The sequence below is a fragment of the Enhydra lutris genome, unplaced genomic scaffold (assembly GCF_002288905.1).
Source record: "Enhydra lutris kenyoni isolate GAN:26980312 unplaced genomic scaffold, ASM228890v2 scaffoldscaffold33, whole genome shotgun sequence".
NCBI classification, from domain to species: Eukaryota; Metazoa; Chordata; class Mammalia; order Carnivora; family Mustelidae; genus Enhydra; species Enhydra lutris.
In genome coordinates, this window is record NW_019154117.1 from 8964246 (window position 1) to 8987140 (window position 22895).

At 45.4% G+C, this 22895-nt stretch overlaps 1 protein-coding gene across 1 annotated transcript in view; it reads right to left on the reverse strand.

The window, feature by feature from the left end:
* Nucleotides 1-22895, reverse strand: part of LOC111153656 (doublesex and mab-3 related transcription factor 1) — a 112288-nt gene that overhangs the window by 24593 nt on the left and 64800 nt on the right. Inside the window, exon 4 of the mRNA XM_022512807.1 lies at nt 18257-18401. Coding sequence (XP_022368515.1) covers nt 18257-18401 — 145 coding nt within the window. The remainder of the gene's footprint in view (nt 1-18256; nt 18402-22895) is intronic.

Below are 22895 nucleotides of genomic sequence, written 5' to 3' on the forward strand. Positions count from 1 at the left end.
GCAGATACCCCAAGGCATGCGCAGACTAAGAGCATGGCCTGAGCCGAAACCAAGAGTCAGGTGCCCAACTGAATGAGCCCCGCAAGAGCCCGATCCTGTGAACGTATTGGATGCCACTGAACTATATATTTTAAAATGGCCAATTTTATGTTATATATGTGTTTAGCATCATAAGAAAAAGTATAATCACATATAAATGATAACTAGTGGGTCACTGAGACAGGCGTTGGTGACGCGGCCCAGCAAGTTCTATGGAAGAGGTAAATGGAAGAAGACAGTGGCCCAACCAAAAAGAAAACAGAAGAGAAGGAAGACAAGCAAAGGAGATGATAAGATGGTTCTTTCAGCTGGACCGACTGAGAGGAGGGCTCACGGAGCCAGAGCCGGCACTGGCACACCTGCCACGTCTGCAGCTCGACCTCTGATCACCTGAATTTGCAAAAGGACCGAATGCAGCCCTCTAACCAGTCTTCTCAGCGACCTAGGTAAGTAAGAACTAGGTAGCCCACGCCCTTCATACAGGAAGTCGTGCCCAGCAACCCAAGGTGAGAAATGCGTTTTCCAAAGCATGGTTCTTTTGCCCAGGAAGGTCTAGGGTGAGACAGCACGCCCTCTTCCCAGGGCCCATGCACCACTGGCTCACGGAGGCACTGGTCTGAGCAAGGCTGACGCCCACAGCGGGTACAGTTACCATCAAGTGTTCCCAGCCCTGAGAATGATTTGGGGATAATTTCACTTGCTGCGCAGGGTCCCTTTCCTACCTATCAATACCCAGAACAATGAACAATAAACCGCCCTGGTTTAACAGCAGCAAAGTGCTACTCACACGATTAAAAAATGAGCAAATCATTTGCCTCCATTTCCTGGAGACAAACATTCGGTTTGATAAGTAAACAAAAAGTCATTTATACTGAGAAGACCACTCACGTGGATATGAACAGTTCTGATTTACGCCAACGGGTCTGGAGGGGGTGTCATTTATTTCAGTCCACTTAGCGCTGTAACAACTGCTTTTCAAAAACCGACATTGATTCATGAAAATGAACATACGGAGTCTCTTTGCAGCATAAACCCCGACAGCCTCAGGCGACAGAAATGTAGTACGAGGTGCTGGAGGCCGGGCTGAGGACGCGAGCAATTACGCCGGTATTTAACACAATCTACTGCTCATCAGAAAAGCGCTTAGCACAGGAGTCAGACCCAGACAGCCACTTAACTGTCCCCTCCAGCGATTACGCTCTCTCAACCCAAGAGTGTGTCAGATTAAAACAACTGCACCATTGACTTTTGCTTCTGTAAACGTTACGGGGTGATTGACAACTTCAGGCCGCTGTCAGCCAGGCGTCAGCACCCGCCATCTGGCTTCTCTGCTCTGCACTGTTTCCTTAGGAAGATTCCCACGGAATGCCAGAGGGTTTCAGGGCTTTCCCCCCAGGGGCTCAGCTAAGGAGGGTCTACCATCTCTTACATAGGAAAGGCTTCAGATGACCTTAAAAAACCGGGCATTTTAAAATTTAGTATTTGTCACTATCCTTTACGAGAGTTCTACGCACTTCCCTTTAGGAAAATGGAAAAACAGCCAGTCTTTTCCCCACACTACTATTCTCACTGCTCTAGTGTGATCCTGGTTTTGGAAGGATTCCCTTCTCTTACCTTATTCTCGTTTCACAACTCTAAGGGGTGGAAAAAAGGTACAGTTGAAATAGCAGGGAAAGTAAAAGTAAAAAAAAATAAGAAGATCTATTCGCCACTGATACCCTGGTGAATCAGCAACTGGCAACTTGACAGGCGTGTTCTGTGCCGTCAACACACAAGGCCTAATGTTCTCTGATGATCACAGAAAAAGGCCACAGGCAAGTGTGGAGCATTAACCCTTCTGATACTCTTCCCTCTTGGTGCCAAGATCATTCAAAGGGTGAAAGGAGTCTTCAATAGGGGAAAATTGGATATCCACATGCAAACGAGTGAAGGCGGACTCTTCCCTACCTAATACAAAAATTAACTCAAGATCGATCAAAGACCCGAATGTTACAACTCAAAGCCCAGTACTCTTAGAAGAAAACATGGGGGGTGGGGAGCTTCAGGATGTTAGATTTGGCAATGGCTTCTTGGTCACGACCCTAAAAGCATATGCAACAGAAAAAGACAAATTGGATTTCATCATGATTATATATGTCTCTTTTGTATCAAAGGATACAACACAATCAACAGCGTGAAAACTCACAGAAGGGGAAATCATATTTGTAAATGGTACCTCTAACCGGGGATCCAAGCCACTTGTCCCCTCCTGCTTTTAATGCAAGAATCCTTGGCGAGTCCCCAAAGACTCACATGCTCACATCCCACCCCATGGCCAGAAAACAACTTTTCCACCCATTCTTGGACTGAGATCAACCAAGTTCTAGCCTACTCACTCGCTTTCATCTATTTAAAGTTAAAAGTGTGCAACGCAGGTGAATCAGTATTTGATTATTCTTCCCCTAATTAGTCCTCCTCAACCCCACAGGTTATTTGAAGAAAGGCTGATGTTGCCACAAAAGTTAGGCTTCTACCTTTGCTGAATATTTATTTATTTATTTATGTATTTATGTATTTATGTATTTATGTATTTATGTATTTATTTATTTATTTATTTATTACAAATTATCTCTACACTCAATATGGGGCTCAAACCCAGGACCCTGAGATCAAGAGTCACACTCTCTTCTGACTTAGCCATCCAGGCACCCAAAAAGTTATCTTTGAAATGGTGTTTGTTGAACTTGTGTTATTCCTTTGTCTCAGGTTTAAACACCACGCTGCCCCTTCTGTAACAAAATAGACCCCACTTGTCCCAGATGGAACTATGTTCAAGAGAACACCTGTAATGAGAGACGGGTCTTATTTCTGCATTATCCAATGTGGCAGCCACTAGCCACACATGATTGCCGAGCAGCACTAGGAATGTGGTTACTGTGCCAGAAGAACTCGATTTTAAATTTTAGTTCGTTGAAGTTAAAATAGCCCTATGTACCTAGAAGCTCCTATTATAGTATAGGCCTCAGAGAGCAGGCTGAAGACAAGGGTTGCAATGCTGACAGTCTGAGGTTGGACAGACAAGAGAGACATGGAGTCAGGAGACAGGCCAGGCTGTGTCACTTAGTGTCTATTGAGAAGATTACTGTGTTGTAAAATAAGGCCAGTGATTTTTGCTCTACCTGCCTGTAGATTCACAGAAAGATACTCGGTCTTTGTCCCTGGTTCCTTACACAGGGCTCCTAAAAGCCCTGGAACCTGAGTGATAAAGGGTGACAGAAGCTTCTTTGATTCTTATAAGGTGGCGCTTGGTGGGCCCCTAGACATCTTTGGGATGGGGGCTGAGCACCAGAGAGAACCAGCCTTAGTTAGAAGTTAGGAAATTCCAGCCATACCCCATCAACATCCAGGGAGGGGAGAGGCACCAATGGCCAGTGAGATAATCAACCATGCCTCACGGTGAAGCCTCCATTATGACAGCATTCAGAGAGCTTCTAGGTTAGTGAACACATCAAAGTGCTAGGGAGGGGGTGCCCCTGAAAAGAACATGGAATCTCTCCTCCCACTCCCCATTCTTTGTCCTATGCATGTCTTCCACTTGGTCCTTACGGAGTGACATCCTTTATATTACACCAGTAATGATCCTGTGTATGAAGGCCCCAAAATCTCACTTGCTGGGAAAATAAGCAAAGACTAATTTTGTAGCATCATCCTGGCATGAGTTGTTTAAGGTCATGCAGAGCACTACAAGGGCAAAGAGGACAACGAATCAGAAATCATTTTCCCAAAAGTCAGAAATAGGAAAAAAAAAAAAAAGTAAGTAACCAAATTCTAGGGGGAAAAACATGGGAAAGAAGAGCAACAATCTGGAAAAGAAGTGCTCTGGGTGAGTGGGGTGTGCATGACTACAGAGCTCTCCATCTCTGCACAACACCCCTGGCTCTGGGAATCGCACTGTTAGATGAGGGCCTGCCATGGGTTTGGCTCAGCATGTCGGTCTGGAAGGTGAGTGAGCAGTCAGTAAGTAAATTCCAGACATTCCACACGCGACCAGCAGCACACTGGCTCATCAGGTCTCAGCATCCTTCTGTGTCCCAAGAACCTTGGCCAGAGGAGGAGACACTGAGAGACACTGAACTCTTCAACAGTGTCACAGTCTCCGCAAAGTCCTATATTGGCCTCCCAGTCCCCCAAGGAGATTGCACTGGAAATTGCACTGGAAACTGGGCCCTTAGGGAGATTAAGTGAATTCAAATGAGGTCATCTGGGTAGAGCCTGGTTGGATAGGACCAGTGTTCTAAGAGGAAGATGGGGGGATGCCCAGGTTGCGGGGGGAGCTCAGTCAGTTAAGCATCTGCCTCCAGATTTTGGCTCAGGTCACCATCTCAAGAGTTGAGCCCCAGTAAGGCCTCTGTGCTCAGTGGGGAGTCTGCTTGAGCTTCTGTCCCTCTGCCCCTCCCCTCTACTCACGCACGCACCCTCACACACTCGCACATGCACGCGTGCTCTCTCTCAAACGAATAAACCTTAAAAAAGAAGAAGAAAGGCAAGGGAGATGAAAGCTCTTTCTCTTTCTGACTCTGCCACAGAGAAAGGCTGTGTGAGGTCACAATGAGGCAGTGGCTCTACCCTCAACCGCACCTTGACCTGGGGCTTCTAACCTCTGGAACTGTGAGAAAATCAATGTGCTACTTAAGCCGCCCAGTGTGTGCTCTGCTACGGCAGCCCTAGCAAAGTAACATAAATTATGTTAGCATAGAACAGGAAAACAGCACAGCCCTGTTTGTTCAACATCTGTGCACATGAACTCCTCTCCTTCCACACAGTAGTAGGCTCTACTCGTTACAGGAATTCATGTGTCAAGATGGAAGACTGGAGATTTACTAAAATAAGCTTACACACATATTTCACCTTGAGAATCTTGTGGTTTCATAGTTTTTGTTGGGCCTTGCAATAACTTTCCAGTCAAAATAAAACCAACCCTTCCACATGATGGAGTATTATTATTTTGCCACAGAAAGGAATGAAACATGGTTGCATGGGACAATATGGATGAACCTCAAAAATGTACTACTGAGGGAAAAAAGCCAGACATGAACGGTCACATAGGATTCCATGTCTATGAAATGTCTAGAAGGGGCCAATCCACAGAGACAGAAAATAGAACGGTAGCTTCCAGGGGCTGGGAGGGAGGGGCAAAGGAGGAGTGACTGCATATGGGGAACCCTTTTGGGACGATGGAAACATTTCTGGGATTAGGCTGTGGTGATGGTTGCACAATTTTGTCAATATACTAAAAACCACTGAACTGTATGCTTTAAGGAGATGAATTTTATGGTGTGTGAACTATGTATCAATAAAGCTGTTATAAGCAAACAAACAAATCAAGCCCCAGGCCACCTCTCTAAGCAGGTAAGTAACAAAGGCAAAACATGCCCGGACAGCACTGTGTATCTGCCCACACAGTTTGGCTGTAACCCTGGTTTCTCTAACTGAAGAAGACTACCTCTCCCTTGGGTTACAAAAGGACCGCGACCAAGTCCCACGTAAGAGCAAGACAGCCGGGCACATGGCTATGCCTTCCACAGCACAGAGAGGGAAGGCTGTTCTCTGTGGACACGAAGGGCAAAGCATGAGACTCCAGGATCTGCTGACATTTAAGGGTGACTGTCCCACGCTCCCTGCCGTGTTCATATCCTAGGCATGACGCTGGTCCACGGAGAGCTGGCTCTCCAGTTTAGTACCTGTGTACTGACTGAGCCGTCAGCTTCCATCCTGGTGGGGGTTCAGGATGGGGACTGAGAGGACCCGGTCCCGCTCAGAGTTTCCAGAGTCACTGTTCTGTCTGGAGAAGTTGTATGAGGACAGAACTGAACCAAATGCACAGAGAGTATAAATTTCCAATTTGATTCTGAGCAGCGGTGGGTTAAATTTTATTTGCTGCTGTATTAATGGATCTAACCCATAAAACATGAAAAAAGAAATGTGTGGACCCATGAATTACCCAAACGGAGGAAGAAACACTGAGAAAGCCATGAGAGGCTTTAACCAAAGTAAGAAACCCCTCTAAGCATCATCAGCCTGCCTATTGTATGATTTTGACAGAAACGCAAATGAAGCAACTCTTTAAAACTGCTGAGTATGCTTCCAGAAAGTACTGCTGTCCTCTGTCCACAGTTTGCTTTTGTCTCTTACCCCATGGCCTTAAAATTGCCGTTCAGAGAAGACTCGAATGGAGTATAAAATCGCCATATTCCCAAATAAAAACACAGGATGCTATGATTTAAATTTCAGACCAAATAATTTTTATCATAATAAGATACTGTGGACATAATTATATGAAAATAGTTGTTTGGGGTTTTATCTGAAATCGAACTCTCGCTGGCCATCTCGTGTCTGATGGCGCAGCCCTCCCAGAACGGGCGCATCGGGCTAACTCGGGGCCCTTCTCTCCCTGCCCTGGTGGCGGAGCCAATGGAAGGCTTCTGGCCCCTGTCCCACCTCTAGAGGCCAGCACCATAAGCCTGAAGTTGTGTCCTGCGCCGCTCCAGGAAGCTGGGAAGTGGCACCGTTAATCAATCTCCAGTAAGAAGACATTGCAACTAAGAGGGAACAGCCAGAAAAAGAGCAGAGGGCAATGACGGGAGGGCTGTGTGCCCCCGCGTTTCAAGTGGGGGATGCCCTGCCCTAGACTTGGTGTAAATGGGGGAGAAACCCCGGATTCATTGTAGCACCAGATACGAAAAGGCCACAAAATGGTTCTCCTAACTTCCCTGCTACACTGAAGAGAGGATTTAAAAATAAGTGTTAAGAAGATGACTGTGGGGCTGCAGGGCCTGGATATTATTTTTATGGAGCTCATTTTTAATATCAGCACCTTTAGGGTGAATGTAAATAAACCTGATCATGCAATAAATTCAGTGTGCTCTTTTATTTCGCAGATTTAAGTTAGAACACCATAAATCTTTTTTTGGAAGCAGCATCTTTCAAGATAACAGAGGCAGCACCCGGATTTTGATACCCACTGAAAAAACAATAAATAAGCAACTGACTTCAGAGACCTCCCCAAGTGCATCCACTTGGCTGACAGGCGAGGCGCTCGACAGTGGGTGGGATGGTCCTGCGGGGTTTCTCCGCTTGCCCTATATCACAGGGATCGTTCCCACGCACCACAACAATCCCCGGAGAGAGGGTTCCCTGGCTTTGCAAGAAAGGACGGTAAAAATGACCACTGCACACGGAGCAGAAGCAAACCCACTCCCACGATGAAATAACCATCCACTCTAGTTCCCCCCGAAGAGGCCGGTTACGCCGATTTCAATGAACCACCGTTGGGCGGTACGTAAATGCCGGTCGCCATTCTTCACAGCTGAAGCCCGGCTGGAAGCTGACCTCAGCATATACGGTGTACCCGTGTATATGTGCAAGGTGGGAAGTATATGCCCATATATAAATACATATAAAGCTAACTTTCAGTGTTCGGAAAACAAAAGCTATCCCCATATAACAGCCAAATTCTGACATAACTCAATTTGGACACCTCATCTGGTGTGCACTGCACTCATTCCCAGTGTAAACCCCACCGCGCCGGGCAGTGATATACTGTAATGTCACGGCGCAATCTGGATTTACTATAAAGGGCCGCGGACGAGCTTCAGAGCAGTAAACATTGCGGCGAGGTGTATTTCACACTGAGCTGGTTTTTATGAAGAACACTTCACCGCCCAGGCACGGCACCTGGATGATGGATGGTGAAAGATGCATGACAAGCTTCATCATTGTTTGTAAATCTTAACTGTTCCTGCTCACTAACTCTGGAGGCAATTTTCAAAGACAGCGGCCGACAGAAGGACAGCACAGCTCTCCTGAAGGTTATTCAAGTTGTACTTGGCCAGGGCCGGGCCTCTGAGGAGCCGAGGAGGGAAAATAAACTCCTGAGTTGAGTCACACTGCGCCCGAAGAGCATGGCCGAGGCCCAGCGGATCCAGACCAAGATGAGGGAACCTCCTGCATGAGGACGTGCGTTGCTCCAACCACAGTGGCCACTGTCGCCTCCAAGTTAATGCCTGTGTGGACGCTGCCTCTTTAGGAATTAGAAATGGAAATAGTCCCTCAATGAGTAACAGAATCGGCAAACTTGCTGTGTGATGTGCTCACAAAAGTTCAGGTTCCCTGCACTGCTCGGGCAGGCTGGGGACCAGACGTCACCCCTGAACTCCAGTGAGATAAGATCAGCACAGGCACCCCTGGGGAAGCACTGACCCCCAGTAACTGTGTGCAACTTCATTACGTCAGGACATGGAGGAACTCCCAGGAGTGTGGTTTCCAGAGCTAACGCTCTTGTGTGCTGCTCTAGACGGTCTTCTTTAGCCCAAAGGAAAACCGTTGCAAGGGCCTTGAGTTTTTCAAGAATAAGTTAAAGATGTAAAAGCAACCCCATAATAAGCCAATGACAGACTAGGCAGAGCATAAAATACTGCCTCAAAAATTACCTGGAGAAAACAAACAGGCCTTTTATTCATCCTAATTTATTTTTCACTTTTTAAGGATTTATTTATTTGGGGGGTGGGGAGCAGTGAGGGGCAGAGGGAGAAAGAATCCTCAAGCAGACTCTCCACTGAACACAGAAACTGACACGGGGCTCGATCTCATGACTCTGGGATCATGACCCGAGCTGAAATCACGAGTCAGACAGTTAACTGACTGAGCCACCCAGGCCCCCCTCACCCTAATTTTAAAATGACGCAGAATAGCCACAGAAAATAAAAACGACTATAGGAAAATAGTTGATTGTGTTTCTATCTACACTTAGAATTTCCAAGCTGGTAACTCTTTAATTTATTTAATTATTTATTAACTAAAATTAAGTTATTTAATTTTCTAATGTCTGCCTTCATCATATATTAACACTCTCTCCTGTTAAACACAAAGAAAATGCACATATAGCAACAAAATTAAAACTTGACTTCTCTGTGTTAAGTCATAAGGTATTCTGAAGTTTATATTGAGCTTTGGGAAGAGCACTGTAAATACTGCGCCTGATAAGCTGGTGGGTTGTTTCAAGGCTGCTTTTCAGGGTTTTTTTGTTTTTGCTTTTTCTGTGACACCAACACACTATAGAAAGACACCCTTAGAAGGGGTATTTCTGCATGACGCATATGCTAAAGGAGTAGTTTCTAGAATTTTATCATTACAGAAGAGTTAATATCACATGCAGATCTTCAGACTCAGCAGATAGAACCCAAACCCCAATCACAGCCATCATTTCCTTGAAAATACTTCACACACAGGAACGTCAGACTGTTGCCCAGTAAGGCCTTAGACAAGCTAAGTAAGGCATCACTGGGCCTCAGTTTCTCTCTCTGCCTCTTGGAAATGAGGACCTTTCTCCTCTCATTGTCTCTGTGCCTCAGTGTTCTCATCCATAAAATGGGGTAATTACACTACTATTAAGAACTAAATGAGTTATCCCCACTGAGTGCACTGAGTGCACAGAACCTTGTCTTACAGACACTGTAAGAGCCACCTGCTTGTGAGGAGAGGAAAAGGAAGGGAGGGAAGAGAAATCAAGGACACACCATCAAAAAGAATGCCCAGGGGAGTGGTTTGGAGACCTGAGTTCCTATGCTGGCTCCTGTTCCCCAGCACTAGCAATAAGGCTCAGAGATGTCACGGCGCTCTGCCTGCAACCTCACCATGCTGGCCCAGCCTCTCTGGTTAGTGTGCTTAGTAAGGAAGCCCCTCTTGACCTTGCTCATAGGGCTGTGTTATTTGTCGAAAACCAGTATATGCAAAGAAGGAAGTCTTTAAAATTTAAGTTTTCCAAAGGGAATATAGGAATATTCTGATTCTGATATGGATCCAGGATATGCGGTAGCCTGGAGGTCGTAGCCTATGTCTGCCCATGTCTGCTTTATTTCCATGCCTGTTTTACTGGAACTCCAGACTCTGGGCCAGTGAGGCACAGCAGGAAGGATTCAAAGTTTCTTATTCATTCAAGAACCATAGACCATCCCAGGAGCCCTCTGGGAACATGGCAGGATGAGCGCCCCTGGCACCTGGCAAGGGGCAAAGCTGAATGAACATGATTCCCGCCCTGTGTGTCAGACCACAGCTTGATGACTCTCACAGGAGGGCCGCATATGTGAACCTCTTCCTTATGTGAGCCTGACACCCCTCACGTGGGCAGTGCTCGCTCTTTCTAGACTGGTGGTGGCCTTGTCGAAGGGCAGTGTTTTACACACAAGGCATGCTAGGGGCCCAACAAGTCTCAGTCTTCCCACAGTTTGCCTTGTGTGGTGCTGTTCTCATGGAGGGAGAGAAAGGTCTGAAAAAACAAGGGAAATCTGTGTGTTCTCGTCAAACGGCATTTCAGCTCGCCTTCAGTGCTGTTCTTCAGCCACGAGGTGACCTGCTGGTGTCCTTCCACGCTCCTCTTCCCTCATTCCCTCTGCTTTACTTAGCAAACATGCCACATGTAATATATTAAACATATGCCTCCACGGCCGCCGTTTGTTTATTATACGCTTAAAATGATTACACTTCATCTTCCTCACTCAGAAGACCAAATGTCTAGCTAATTTCAAAATCCCAATACACATATGATTAGTTTCAAACAGGGCCCCTGTAGGGCTAAAAGCGGGCCATCCTTAATGACTGTGGTGTCATTTGCACAGCCCCCTGCCAGGCACCGGCAGGAAGAGAAAGATGTAGACGCGGTGGCGTGTCTTCAGATGGAAACAGGGAGTTGACAACTTCTGCCGTGGCTTTTTTAACGTAGCTTTTACGTAAAAAATTTTTGACCCATATGTAATAGGTAAGGCTGTTATTTTCTTTCAACTTTCCAGATAAGGGAAGTGAGGATGGAAGAGATGAAGCGAGCCTGTTACAGTCAGGCCCAGTGCTGGGGATCTGAGCCGGAGCTCCTCTCCTGGGGTGGGACCCATCGCCTTGCAAGCACTGGCCTCCATGGTCATTGCCAATGAATCCTCCACTTACCTCTCTGTTCAAAGCTGGAGCTGAGGGCGCCTGGGTGGCTCAGTCGGTTAAGCGGCTGCCTTCGGCTCAGGTCATGATCCCAGGGTCCTGGAATCGAGTCCCATATCAGGCTCCCTGCTCAGCGAGGAGCCTGCTTCTCCCTCTGCCCCTCCCCCAACTTGTGCATATGCAAGCGTGCCCACTCTTTCTCTCTCTCTCTAAAATTTAAAAAATATAAAGAAATAAAAGCTACACCTGAAAATAACAAGGTCACTAAGGAAGACAGGTTTAGCAGTCAAGTGCTTTTCTTTGAAATTTAACCCATTTCCTAAAGAGTCTGACCTCCCTCAAATCATTTCCTAAAGAGAAGTTTAAACTCAACATTCTATAAATGTTGCATAAGACATATTCGGCTTTCCTTAATGCAGAATAAAAAGGTCAGTGTTTTTTCTCCCTTGTAGGCTTGCCATATGCTTCAGAGACTATACACAAAAAAGTGAGCCCTCAGATTCTTTGGTCTGCTCTCCCTCCTGTCTGAGTAGGACTCTAAAACATTTCCAGAACATCTTTCTCCCTGACAAGAACTGCCTGAAATGTCAACACACCCCTTACAGAAAGGAATGGTGGAAGTATGTACAGTATTTTGCCATCTCTTGCCATATTTGGTGATTTATAGAGCTTGTTTCCGTAAGGGACATGATTTCACCCTCACAACACCTACCTCCTCACCCTGTGTTAAGGGGTGACGGAAGTAAGGGTCTCAGAGAAGAGTCTCATACTCCCAGGGCTACACAGTCAGCAAGCGGAGGCTCCATTCCGATGCTAAGCACAGAAAGCTTCTACCACCCCAGCCAGGGGCGCTGGCAGAAGGTCACCTCACCTCACCAAAGGGCAGTTCTGGCCTCCCGGATTGTGAGTGAGGGAGACCTGCGGGTGCTTCCAACAGGGAGTGCGTGCCTCACTGTTCTCACCTACAAAACTAGATGGGTGGTCTTTCACTAGAATCCCGTATGTGGCGGAAGCACATCCATTCCACGGAGGGAAAGCTTAGCCATTTAGTCGTGGCAACTGCGGGGAGGGTTGGGGGGGGGCGTGTAGCATAGGCCATCAGTGAAATCAGGCACTTCCAGATTCACTGGGCTACAAAATTGCTGATGTTGCATGGATTCGAAAAGCCACGTTTGGGAACACAGATGCTTCTGCAAGCTGCCCAGACATTACAGAAAGAGCACAAGCCCTTCAACTCAGAGACCCTTCCGCCCACTTGGGCCATCTGACCTTTGGAGAAAACATAAATGCTCTGTACCCTGCTTCTTGGAGCTGCAGACATCCTATGTGCGCTAAATGAATAATACAGGAACAGCTCATAATACTTAATGAGCACCTCAGACGCTGGCTTCTAGCTTCTAGCTTCTGGCTTCTGGCTTCTGGCTTCTAGCAAGAGCAGAGGTTGAATGTAAAGGGAGGGTGAGTTTGCACAGGGGCCTGCCACTCTATCCATGCTGGAAAGGGCCAAAGACGGCAAAGAAACTGGCTGTACCAACTCTAACGTTCAAACTGAGACTGCAGGATAAAGACACGAAAAGATCAAAAGATGCTCGTTTTAAATTGAAACCTTTTCCCAGGCACTGGCCAGCCAAGTACCCTCCAAGAACTTCTGTGCAAGAATTCAACATGTAGAGAAAGATGCTTGTTTGTGACATGAAATGCCGCCCACCTGTTAACATGAGTGTATCTGTTAACACAGAGGCAGGGCTGTGGAGATGCCCCTCTTTATCCCGAGTGAAGAAGCCTCATTTCCAGGGTGCTCCGACCACCACTTTGTGAACCACTGGCATCTGTTACTATGAAGAGGCCAGAATCATGCAGAAGCCAGCCTTCTATGTGCACACTAGGATCACTTCTTCCCAAGCTATCTGTGGGGAGGGACCTGTTTTGTTTTGTTTAAAATTTTAAGACTTATGTTTAAGTAATCTCTACATCCAACATGGAGCTCGGACCCACAACCCCAAGATCGAGAGTTGCAATGCTCTAGCCAATGAGTCAGCCAGGCACTCCTAGAATTTTTTTTGTTTCCAATCCTCCACGGTCTCATACTTTCATAAGATACAACAAAAGTGAATTACTAGAATCATAATTTAAAAAAATGGTACGTAACATGAGATGGCTAAGGAAATAGGAACCCTCACACACTGGCGGGAACGTATAATGGTGCGGCACTACAGAGAATAGTCTGGTAGTTCCTCAAAAAGTTAAACACAGAATTACCATACAACCCTGCAATTCTGCTGCTGGTATGCTCACAGAAGAAATGAGCACAGCTCTCCAAATGGAGGACATGAAAGTTCACAGCATAGCAATTCACAATAGCCAATAAAAGGTTCAAATAACGTAAATATTTATTGACTGAAGAACAGAAAAGCAAGATGTTTGGTTTATCCACAACAATGGAATCTTAGTGGGCCATAAAAAGGAGTTCAGTACTAATACTTGCTACTACCTGGAGGAAGCTCAAAAACGTTATGCTCCGTGAAAGCAGCCAGTCACAAAAGGCCACATGTTATAGGACTCCATTCACATAAAACATCCAGAATAGGCAAGTCCATTAAGACAGAAAGCAAATCAGTGGCTGTCAGGGGCTGGGGGAAAGGAGAGAGTAGGGAATGACCGCTTAGGTACGCACTTTCCTTTTGGGGTGATGAAAATGCCTTTGAACTAGATAAAGGTCATGGTTGCCTAACACTGCAAAGGTCCAAGTGCTGCTTAACTATACACTTAAAATGGTTAATGGTTCATCTTATGACAGGTGGATTTTACCATGATAAAAAAATGAATTCCTAGAAAAATGAAAGAAAAAAATATTCAAACCCCAATTTTCGAATTAGATTCAATAGACCTTAAATCATGGTGTCAAACTGTTAGTAAGTTTTCCTTTATGTTTAGTTCCTTTACTCACTTCCTCTTAGACCATTAATGAAGCACCCACACGCCCGTATGCCAGGGCCCGCTGCCTGGACCCTGACTAGTGTTGCTTACTCAGCACCCCGCTAGTGTCCCTGACAATGGTGGCCCCTACTCCACACAGCCTGTGGGGCAAACCTTCCCTCTACTGGACCACTCCCGTCAGCATACAAACCTACCGCGCTATCTCCTTTCTTTGAAAAAGAGGAAAAGATCTTCCTTGAACTCGGCTCCCCTCCAGCTGCTGCCCCATTTCATGACTCCCCCTTACAGCAAAACTCCTTAAAGAAGTGTCTGTGCCCTGGCCCCTACCTTCTCTCCCGCGCACTCCCAAACGTAGTCAGGCTTTCGCTCCCCCATCCGCACCCAAATGGCCACCTATCCAGATTCCTCCATCATTCCTACCATACAATAGTCGGTGGTTGATTCTAGCCCTCTTCTCACCTGACCTATCAGCTTCTTTGGCTATGTTCACTGAAATGTTTTCTTTGCTCAGCTTGCAAGACAACATGTCCCATTAGCTCTCCTCCTACCCCGCCGGCCACACCTTGTCACTTTACCCTTTGCTGGTCCTCCTCAACTGCGACACATGTCCAGACCCCAGAGGGCCCTGGGGCTCAATCTTCAGTCCTTCATTCTCCACCATTTACACTCAATTCTCCATGGGCTCTCACCAGACTGGCTTCAACTAACATCTTGAGCTTTTATTTCTAGCAAGAATGTCTCCTCTCAACTTGAAACAGACTTTACACATCCATTCCTATTTGATGATCCACTTGAGGACTCACGAACATCTCAAACTTCATGTGCAAACTACTCCTAATTCCCACAAACCAGGCCCATCCCACCATGGTCTTCTTTACCTCAATAAACAGAAACTCTGATTTTCTACTTGGTGAGGTCAAAAACTATAGTTATCCCCTCACTTCTCTCTTACTGGCACATCCCAAATCCATCAGCAAATCGTCTTGGTTCTACCTTCAAAGCAGATCTAGAATTAAACTGCCTGTCGGCACCACCACACTCCTACTGTCCCTAGGGTGCTCCTGTCACCTTTCGCAACGATTACTCAGTGCCTTCTACTGGACTCCTGGCCTCCACCCTGCATTCCTACAGTCTGGTCTTACACAGCAGCCAGAGTGAGCTTCCAAATGCACAGGACAGACATGTCTCCCTGGCTGCCCCTTTGCTGGAAAGCTTGGCTTCTCACGTCACTTGAAATAAAAGCCAAAGTGCTTGCAATGTTCTACGGAGTGCTACATGACTGGGCCTCCTTGTCTCTCTGATCTACCTCCTGACACTTTTCAGTATATGGAAGGGGGAGGAAATGCCTCCTAGCCTCTTTACCAAGGAGAACATTAAGCAGTAGTGACACAGCAAAAGGAACTTTCCCTGGAATCCCTATGACATTCTATTTGCATGCTGCCATCTTCAGCAAAAGCAGAGGAAGACTTTGAACCAGGACTCCTTTCTTTACATGGTAAGGACAGGTTAAACTTCTTTTAAAATAAAGTGAAGAGGGGCGCCTGGGTGGCTCAGTGGGTTAAAGCCTCTGCCTTCGGCTCGGGTCATGATCCCAGGTCCTGGGTTCGAGCCCCGCATCGGGCTTTCTGCTCAGCGGGGAGCCTGCTTCCTCCTCTCTCTCTGTCTGCCTCTCTGCCTACTTGTGATTTCTCTCTGTCAAATAAATAAATAAAAAAATCTAAAAAAAAAAAATAAAGTGAAGAGGGGCACCTGGGTGGCTCAGTGGGTTAAAGCCGCTGCCTTCGGCTCAGGTCATGACTCCCAGAGTTCTGGGACCGAGCCCCGTATCAGGCTCTTTGCTCGGCAGGGAACCTGCTTCCCTCTGTCTCTCTGCCTACTTGTGATCTCTATCAAATAAATAAATAAAATCTTAAAAAAAAAAAAAAGAAAGTGAAGAAACACTGATGTAATGGACAAATTTATAAAGAAAACATTAAGCCTATGGAAAAACATTGTTTTTCAAATTACTTGCAAGTCCCCACTTAGATCTTCCAATCATAACTTATTTATTAAAACACAACCAACCCAAGGATCTCAACCCAAACCTAATGGAAGTGATAAATGCAACTGGTTATTGGCCAGCCTCTGTCACCTTGTCACAGGTGAATATACTGCTGTCCCTCTCCCTACCCACTGAGCCCTGTCACCAGCCTCAGCCCCACTCAACACAAGGGCCTCTGCTGTCCCCAACTGTCTACTTGTGTCAATGCTGATGATAAAACTGAGGCTCCAAATGCTCCAAGAGATGACCCCGGAGGTGTCCTTTTCACCCCCAAACACAACTTCCTCTTCCCTTCCCACTTGCTCTGTAAACATTCCATGTAACACAGAAGCCCCACCATGCATTTGGAAGTCATAAAGCCACATTTCTTTAAACAATTAGCTGCTATTTGGATTTTCTATTTATTCATATTGTCCTTTTCCATGGCAATTCGAAAGTAGACATTATGGAGTTACACTAACAGCTCTTCCTAGCTAACTCCCTCAGGTGTGAGGCTAGTGGTGAGGGAGAGGGGCACCAGGAGAGTAAGCCTGAGGCCTCCTCATGCTTTCAAACATACGTATCACCAGCGAAAATGTAAGAAATCCTCACTGCTATTTGCCCTGTCTTTCCTGGTGAGCACTGGTGCAGCCGGTCCTTTCTGTCCTGGACTGTAACCTCTTTCCTTCTGAGCCTTTCCTGCCATAAATTCAAATGCCTCCTGCTCCTCTTATATCTGTCCTTCTCTGCTCTAATAAATTTCCTCTTATCTTTTTATCTTACTGCCCTGCTCTGAATTTACACCTTTCTCTCAAGAATGTGAGTGCTTCTGGAAATACTCCATTATTCCTGGAGTAAGAAGCTCAGGCAATTTCTTCCCGAAAGAAGGTTTCACTCCTAATTTTCTGTATGAACAAACATTTCCTTAACTACTTCATCGCTACAATCGGCACTAACTCCACAGACAATGGGTTAGGGTCCTGACCCTCTAGGCTGGTGTTTCTCTACAGAGTAGCAAGCTCACTTAAAAAATCATTCATTCATTCATTCGCTCAACCAATAAATAACAAATAAAAGGCATCATAACAGGTAAAAAGGTAACTAAGATGTGTTCTCTGTCCCTAAAGAGCTTAAAAGCCAAACAAATACATAGAATCAAAGAGAGTGTGAAAGAAGGACCACATCGGCATATGTTCTGTGGTATGAATTTTTATCATATGGAGCTGTGCTTGTCCATTCCTGACAATAAATGGTCATTAATGAAAGTCAAAGTGCAATCAATAATGGGTATTTCAGCCCCTCTTTGGTTCCAAAGGATCCGTTCCCTTGTCCTCTACACTCTGCATTAATGAAACCCTCTATTTCATTTCAGTACGGCAAATAAAGCATAACTTTCCCAGCTTTTTTAGACTTTCTTATTCTGAATTTGGAAATCAAAGCATGGTTTCGATTCTCGTCTAAACGCCTGCTTTATAAAGAAACAAGTTCTCTGTAGAGTGTCAACTTACTCAGAGAACAAACCTCTTCTTATTTGGCGCAGGCCAAGGGCCAACCGTCGGTTTACTAGCAGGTCACACACTATTGCCCCGATTCCTACTTACAGCCTTGACTGTAATCTTCTCACTTTCCTTGATCAAAAGATAAAGCTTAAACATAAAGAACTTAAAAACGGGGCCTACAAACACAGCAGTCATAAAAGACCTGCCCATCACCACGGTGTAAATGCTCGGGAGAAGGTTAAAACTGAAGTTGAGGAATTGTGTATTGCAAACCGCTTTGGTTCATTAAACAGTCATTTTTTATTTAAAAACTATTACATCAGAGTTATTTGCATTGCTACTGCATAAACTCTGAGATCTATTGTATTAAAAAATGTTTTATTAAGTTATTTCATTTCCTCCCCCAAAAGATGAATATGCCTTCAATTTTGAAATGGAAAAGTTTTCAATACAGTACAAGTATTCAATAGAGAGAAATTTACCTCACCAAAAATATCAGGGTTTGAGCCACATTTTCCTCTGAACCTGTATTTCATAGCGGTCCTCCAGAAAATACATTTTTTTTAGGTTCTGAAGGGAGTCTCTCATTTTATTCTTGTCACTCCAGGTAGTTAGAAAAGACGTGATATTAAAGCGAAAGCATTCCCTAATGAGATACCGTAAAGGATGCTCACAGAGGAATCACATGGCAAACTCCCACAAGCTCCTGACTTGCAAGACCTTGGAGAGGTCTAGGGACCCAGCATTGGCCACTCATCCTCCCTCCACCCCAATCCAAGCTGTGCATCCAGACACCTACCACTGGCTTTGGCTTCTGAGTAAGAGGGGCCATCCTCGAAAGTGAAGATCTGGGACACGCTCTGGCCCAGGTAGGAGGGAGGCGGGTAGTAAGAATGCATCCTGTACTGGGAACTCACTGCGTGACGGTTCTCCGGGTTTTTCATCTGCTTGAGAAAAAAAAAAAAAGGAATACACTGAGCCCAAAGTTGCATTTTACAATGATTACAAGAACTGCCTGACTCTGTAAGAGAATAGGCTATTGCTGCTGGAAGTCACCTTCGACCATGAAAATGCACCACCCCCCTGCAGCACAATGACCCTAAAAACTCTAACTGTGCATCCTTTAGGTGACTTTTCTATCTTGGGGTCCTTACTGGAGCACTCCTGAAGCCCCATTTGGTCACGTGATACTCAGTTAACAAGCACTAAGGGACACAGCAATAGAGGAACAACATGGCCCAGGAGCCAACACGTCGCCACAGCTCTTTCTAGTTACTGAGCCATAAGCAAGTTATTTGCTTCCTCACTTTCCCTCACGTGTAAAACAGGCATCTAACTTTGGTTACCTCACTGTGTTCATATAAAAAAGAACATTTAAAAAAAAGACAACACGCAAAGCTTGTGTAACAGTAAGCTGTTGCCTTTCGTGCAATGACGTGCCCGATACTATCCTCAACGTCTCTTCCCAGCCCCCTTCCATGCTCTCACTATAGCAAAAACCCAAGTCTCGGATCTCCACTTCCCAGACCCTCTTGTCACCAGGGTCCTGAGGTGATGTGGATTCTGCAAACAGGACATGCATGGAGACATTGAAGGCTGACTTTACAGTCATGTAGACACATGATTGGCAAATGAGAATCTGACTTTGGGACACTGGGGCAGCTTTTATGTATGCAGCAGCTCTCCATTGCTTCCTGACCTCTCACTTAAAGGTAAGGTGATGTGACCTGAAGACTTAGAAGCCCCCTAACCACTTCTGCAAAGTTGCAGAGCTGTTCTATTTCCTGCATGACCCCCGGTACAGACACTGAGCATGTGATCCTGTCTTCCCAGCAAGAACAGCTAAACTTCAATTATTTATACTACATTTAAAAAAAAGATTTTATTTATTTATTTGACAGATATCACAAGTAGGCAGAGAGGCAGGCAGAGAGAGGAAGAGAAGCAGGCTCCCCGCTGAGCAGAGAGTCCAATTTGGGGCTCGATCCCATGACCCTGGGATCATGACCTGAGCCGAAGGCAGAGGCTTTAACCCACTGAGCCACCCAGGTGCCCCTATTTATACTACATTTAAAAAATTAAATTTAAGGGGCGCCTGGGTGGCTCAGTGGGTTGGGCGTCTGCCTTCGGCTCGGGTCGTGATCTCGGGGTCCTGGGATCGAGCCCCGCAGCGGGCTCTCTGCTCAGTGGGGAGCCTGCTTCCTCCTCTCTCTCTGCCTGCCTCTCTGCCTACTTGTGATCTCTGTCTGTCAAGTGAATAAATAAAATCTTTAAAAAAAAATTAAATTTAAGTGGTATTAACTTTGTTTAAAAATTCAATTTAAGGGAATGTTTAGGAAAAATCAACTCTGTCCGTGAATTAAAGAGTCAGTTCAAAATCACGTTTTTCAATCCAATAATGCAACTTGATTAAGAAACTCGTACTAACATGACAGAGGCTGGCAGGGCAAATTTACGCACTGGGCTTCCCCAAGATTATCTACGAATATTAAATTATGGACAATTTTCCAATGACTACAGGCCTGTGTGTACTTTTTCAACCCTCGCAAGTGATCCCCAGCACAAATGAATACTCTGATGGGTTGCTTACTTCTTCTTGGCAAAACAAAGACAACTGTATTCCAATTGATTATTTTCTCTCAATTGAAGTTTATCTGGCAAGCTCCCTTTATCCTTCCTACTGTTTCTCTGAAGCATACTAATTGGTATCTCTTCCAGCTTAATCACACCATTTTCATCTCCTATCATCACATAAATCCTTATTAAATAAGAGGCTGAGCAGGCTATACTTGGAAGTAGCCAAAGGGGAAAACCTGCCTGCCCATAATGAAGAACCCCAGGTCAGGAGAGCCATTAAAGGGCCATGAAATCACTGAGGAGGGTAGGGACCACTTAACTGCACAGAAGCCAATATCGGTTAGACCAGTGCATCCCAGGGCTCTCTTAATATGTATGCAAATGGCCTGGGGCTAAGCAGATTCTGATTCAGTAAGTGTGTGGTAGGGCCTCAGTCTGGCACAGGAGATGCTGATCCTTCTGGCTCAAAAACCCCATGCTGGTGACAAGGGACTAGAGTAAACAATCCTTTCTCTCATACTTCACACCTTCAGGGCCCTACAACCAAAAAGGACCTTCTAAAAAACTCTTTTGATCCATTGTTTATCACTGCCAACTTTCCACTTGCATGGAGGGAGGATGGAAATCATATAAATAGCACTGTAAGTTTTCATGATTTTTCCTTTTATACATGAGATTCCTCAGAGCTAAAGGAATTTTCTCAGACGTCTGCCACCATCTAAGACCAAACTCCAACTCTCTTCAAATGAAAGAGCCATTGCTGCCACTCCAGACCTCCCTGAAGTCCCCTGCAGACTACGTAATGAACTTTGAGCAAGAAGCCAACTGTCTGCTTTAACACACACAACATCGCAACAAACAGTGAGGCTTCCCCGCCACCCACAGCAGGTGCTAAGCTGGTCACATCTTCTGGTTTGACATTTGCAAGTCAGTTCTTCAAGGAAAATGCTTTTCAGTGTTCTCTGTGTACAAGTAAACGGACAGGTTTTGAGACCTGCAGGCTCTGCAAAATGCTGGATTTTTTTTTCTTTTACTCTGAATTTGTATAAAGCCTCTTTTCAAAATGTTGAAAAATGTTCACTATGAGTCCAGAGCAGGGATCAGCAAATGTTTTTGGTAAAAGGCCAAACAGGAAATATTTTAGGCTTTGCAAGCCAGAGGGTCTCTTGACAATCGGTAAATGAATGGGCATGGCTATGTTCCAATAAAACTTTATGTATAAAAAAGGTACACTGGTTTACAACCTTCACTCTCACTGGAGTAAAGGGAGGAGATCACCCAGCACTCCGGTCTGGGCTCCACCACTGGAGTATCTGATTTCAGTGGTCTGGGAGGTGGCCTGGCCCTGGGCTATTTCAAAGCTCCCCAGGTAACTGCATATAGTACATCATTAGTTTCTGTTGTAGAGTTCAGCGATTCATTAGTTGCATGTAACACCCCGTGCTCATCCCAATAGGTGCTCTCCCTAATAACCACCACCCGGTCACCCCATCCCCCCACCCCTCCCTTCTGTAACCCTCAGTTTGTTTTCTGGAGTCTCTCATGGTTTGTCCTCCTCTCTGATTTCTTCCCATTCAGTTTTCTGTTCTTTTCCCTATGATCCTCAGCACCATTTCTTATGTTCCACATATGAACGAAACCATATGATAACTGTCTTTCTCTGCCTGACTTATTTCACTCAGCAGAATCCCCTCCAGTTCCATCCATGTGGATGCAATGGTGGGCATTTCATCTTTTCTGATGGCTGCATAATATTCCATTGTATGTATGGACCACATCTTCTTTATCCATTCCCCAGGTGATACTAATGTGATGTCAAGATTGACAGTCAGTGACCCAGACACTGACATATTTCCCACACCCCCAAGAAGTATGAAACCTCAAGATCCCCAGTATTAACTAAAAAATGCAAAAGGTTAAGTCTGACAGACAGGTCGACTCCTGCCAACCTCAAGTTGTATTCTATTTGTAGAGATTCAAATAAACTGAAGAGTTTTTTCCCTTAAAGCTTACCGAAAAATAAACAATTTCAAACCCATGCGTGTTAATTTTTCCCTTTAATTCCTGCTATTTCTAGAAAGCATCACATAACAAGGATTATTTAGAAGTAAGAGTTGAGGGATTTGAACTCAAACACTGAATTTCCCGAATGAATCCCAAGATCACTGAGCTACAAAAGACTTCGAGGAAAAGAAAAAGATACGAAGGGTCAGACTCCAATTGAGGTTATTAAAATACGACTTTGCTGAAGCCATTTATCACATCAGCCACATTCAACTTGAAGAATAATCCACAAATAACCATCCATAGTTATTTCACCTGGACGGAAGGATGGTTCCATGCACAGCTGACTCTTCAACGACAGAGGAGGGCAGTCGAAAATCCACATGTAACTGCTGACGCTCCCAAAATTCAACTATTAAATAACCTGCTGTTGACTGAAGTCTTACTGATAACATGGTAAATTAACACACACAAACAGTATCCTTAGAATGAACTAAGCTAGGGGGATAAAACACTATTAAGAAAACATAAAGAAAAGAAAGCACATTTACAGAACTGTGTTATACTGACCAGAAAAAAAATTCACATAAAAGTGGACTCATGCAGTTCATACCTGTTCCTTTCAAGGGTCAACCGTAGCATTTCTAAGCATGTATATAAGTCTGAAATGTGAAGGTAATATCAGATTGTGACTTGTTTAGGAAAAGGCATGGCAGAATGTGATTTCAAACGCTAGGTCCCTTCTAGTTACCTTCTAACCACCGCATCAACCGCCCCCCCCCCCCCCCCCCCCCCCCCCCCCCCCCCCCACAAAACCCAAACAACCCCCCCCCCCACCCGCACCCAACCAAAACAGA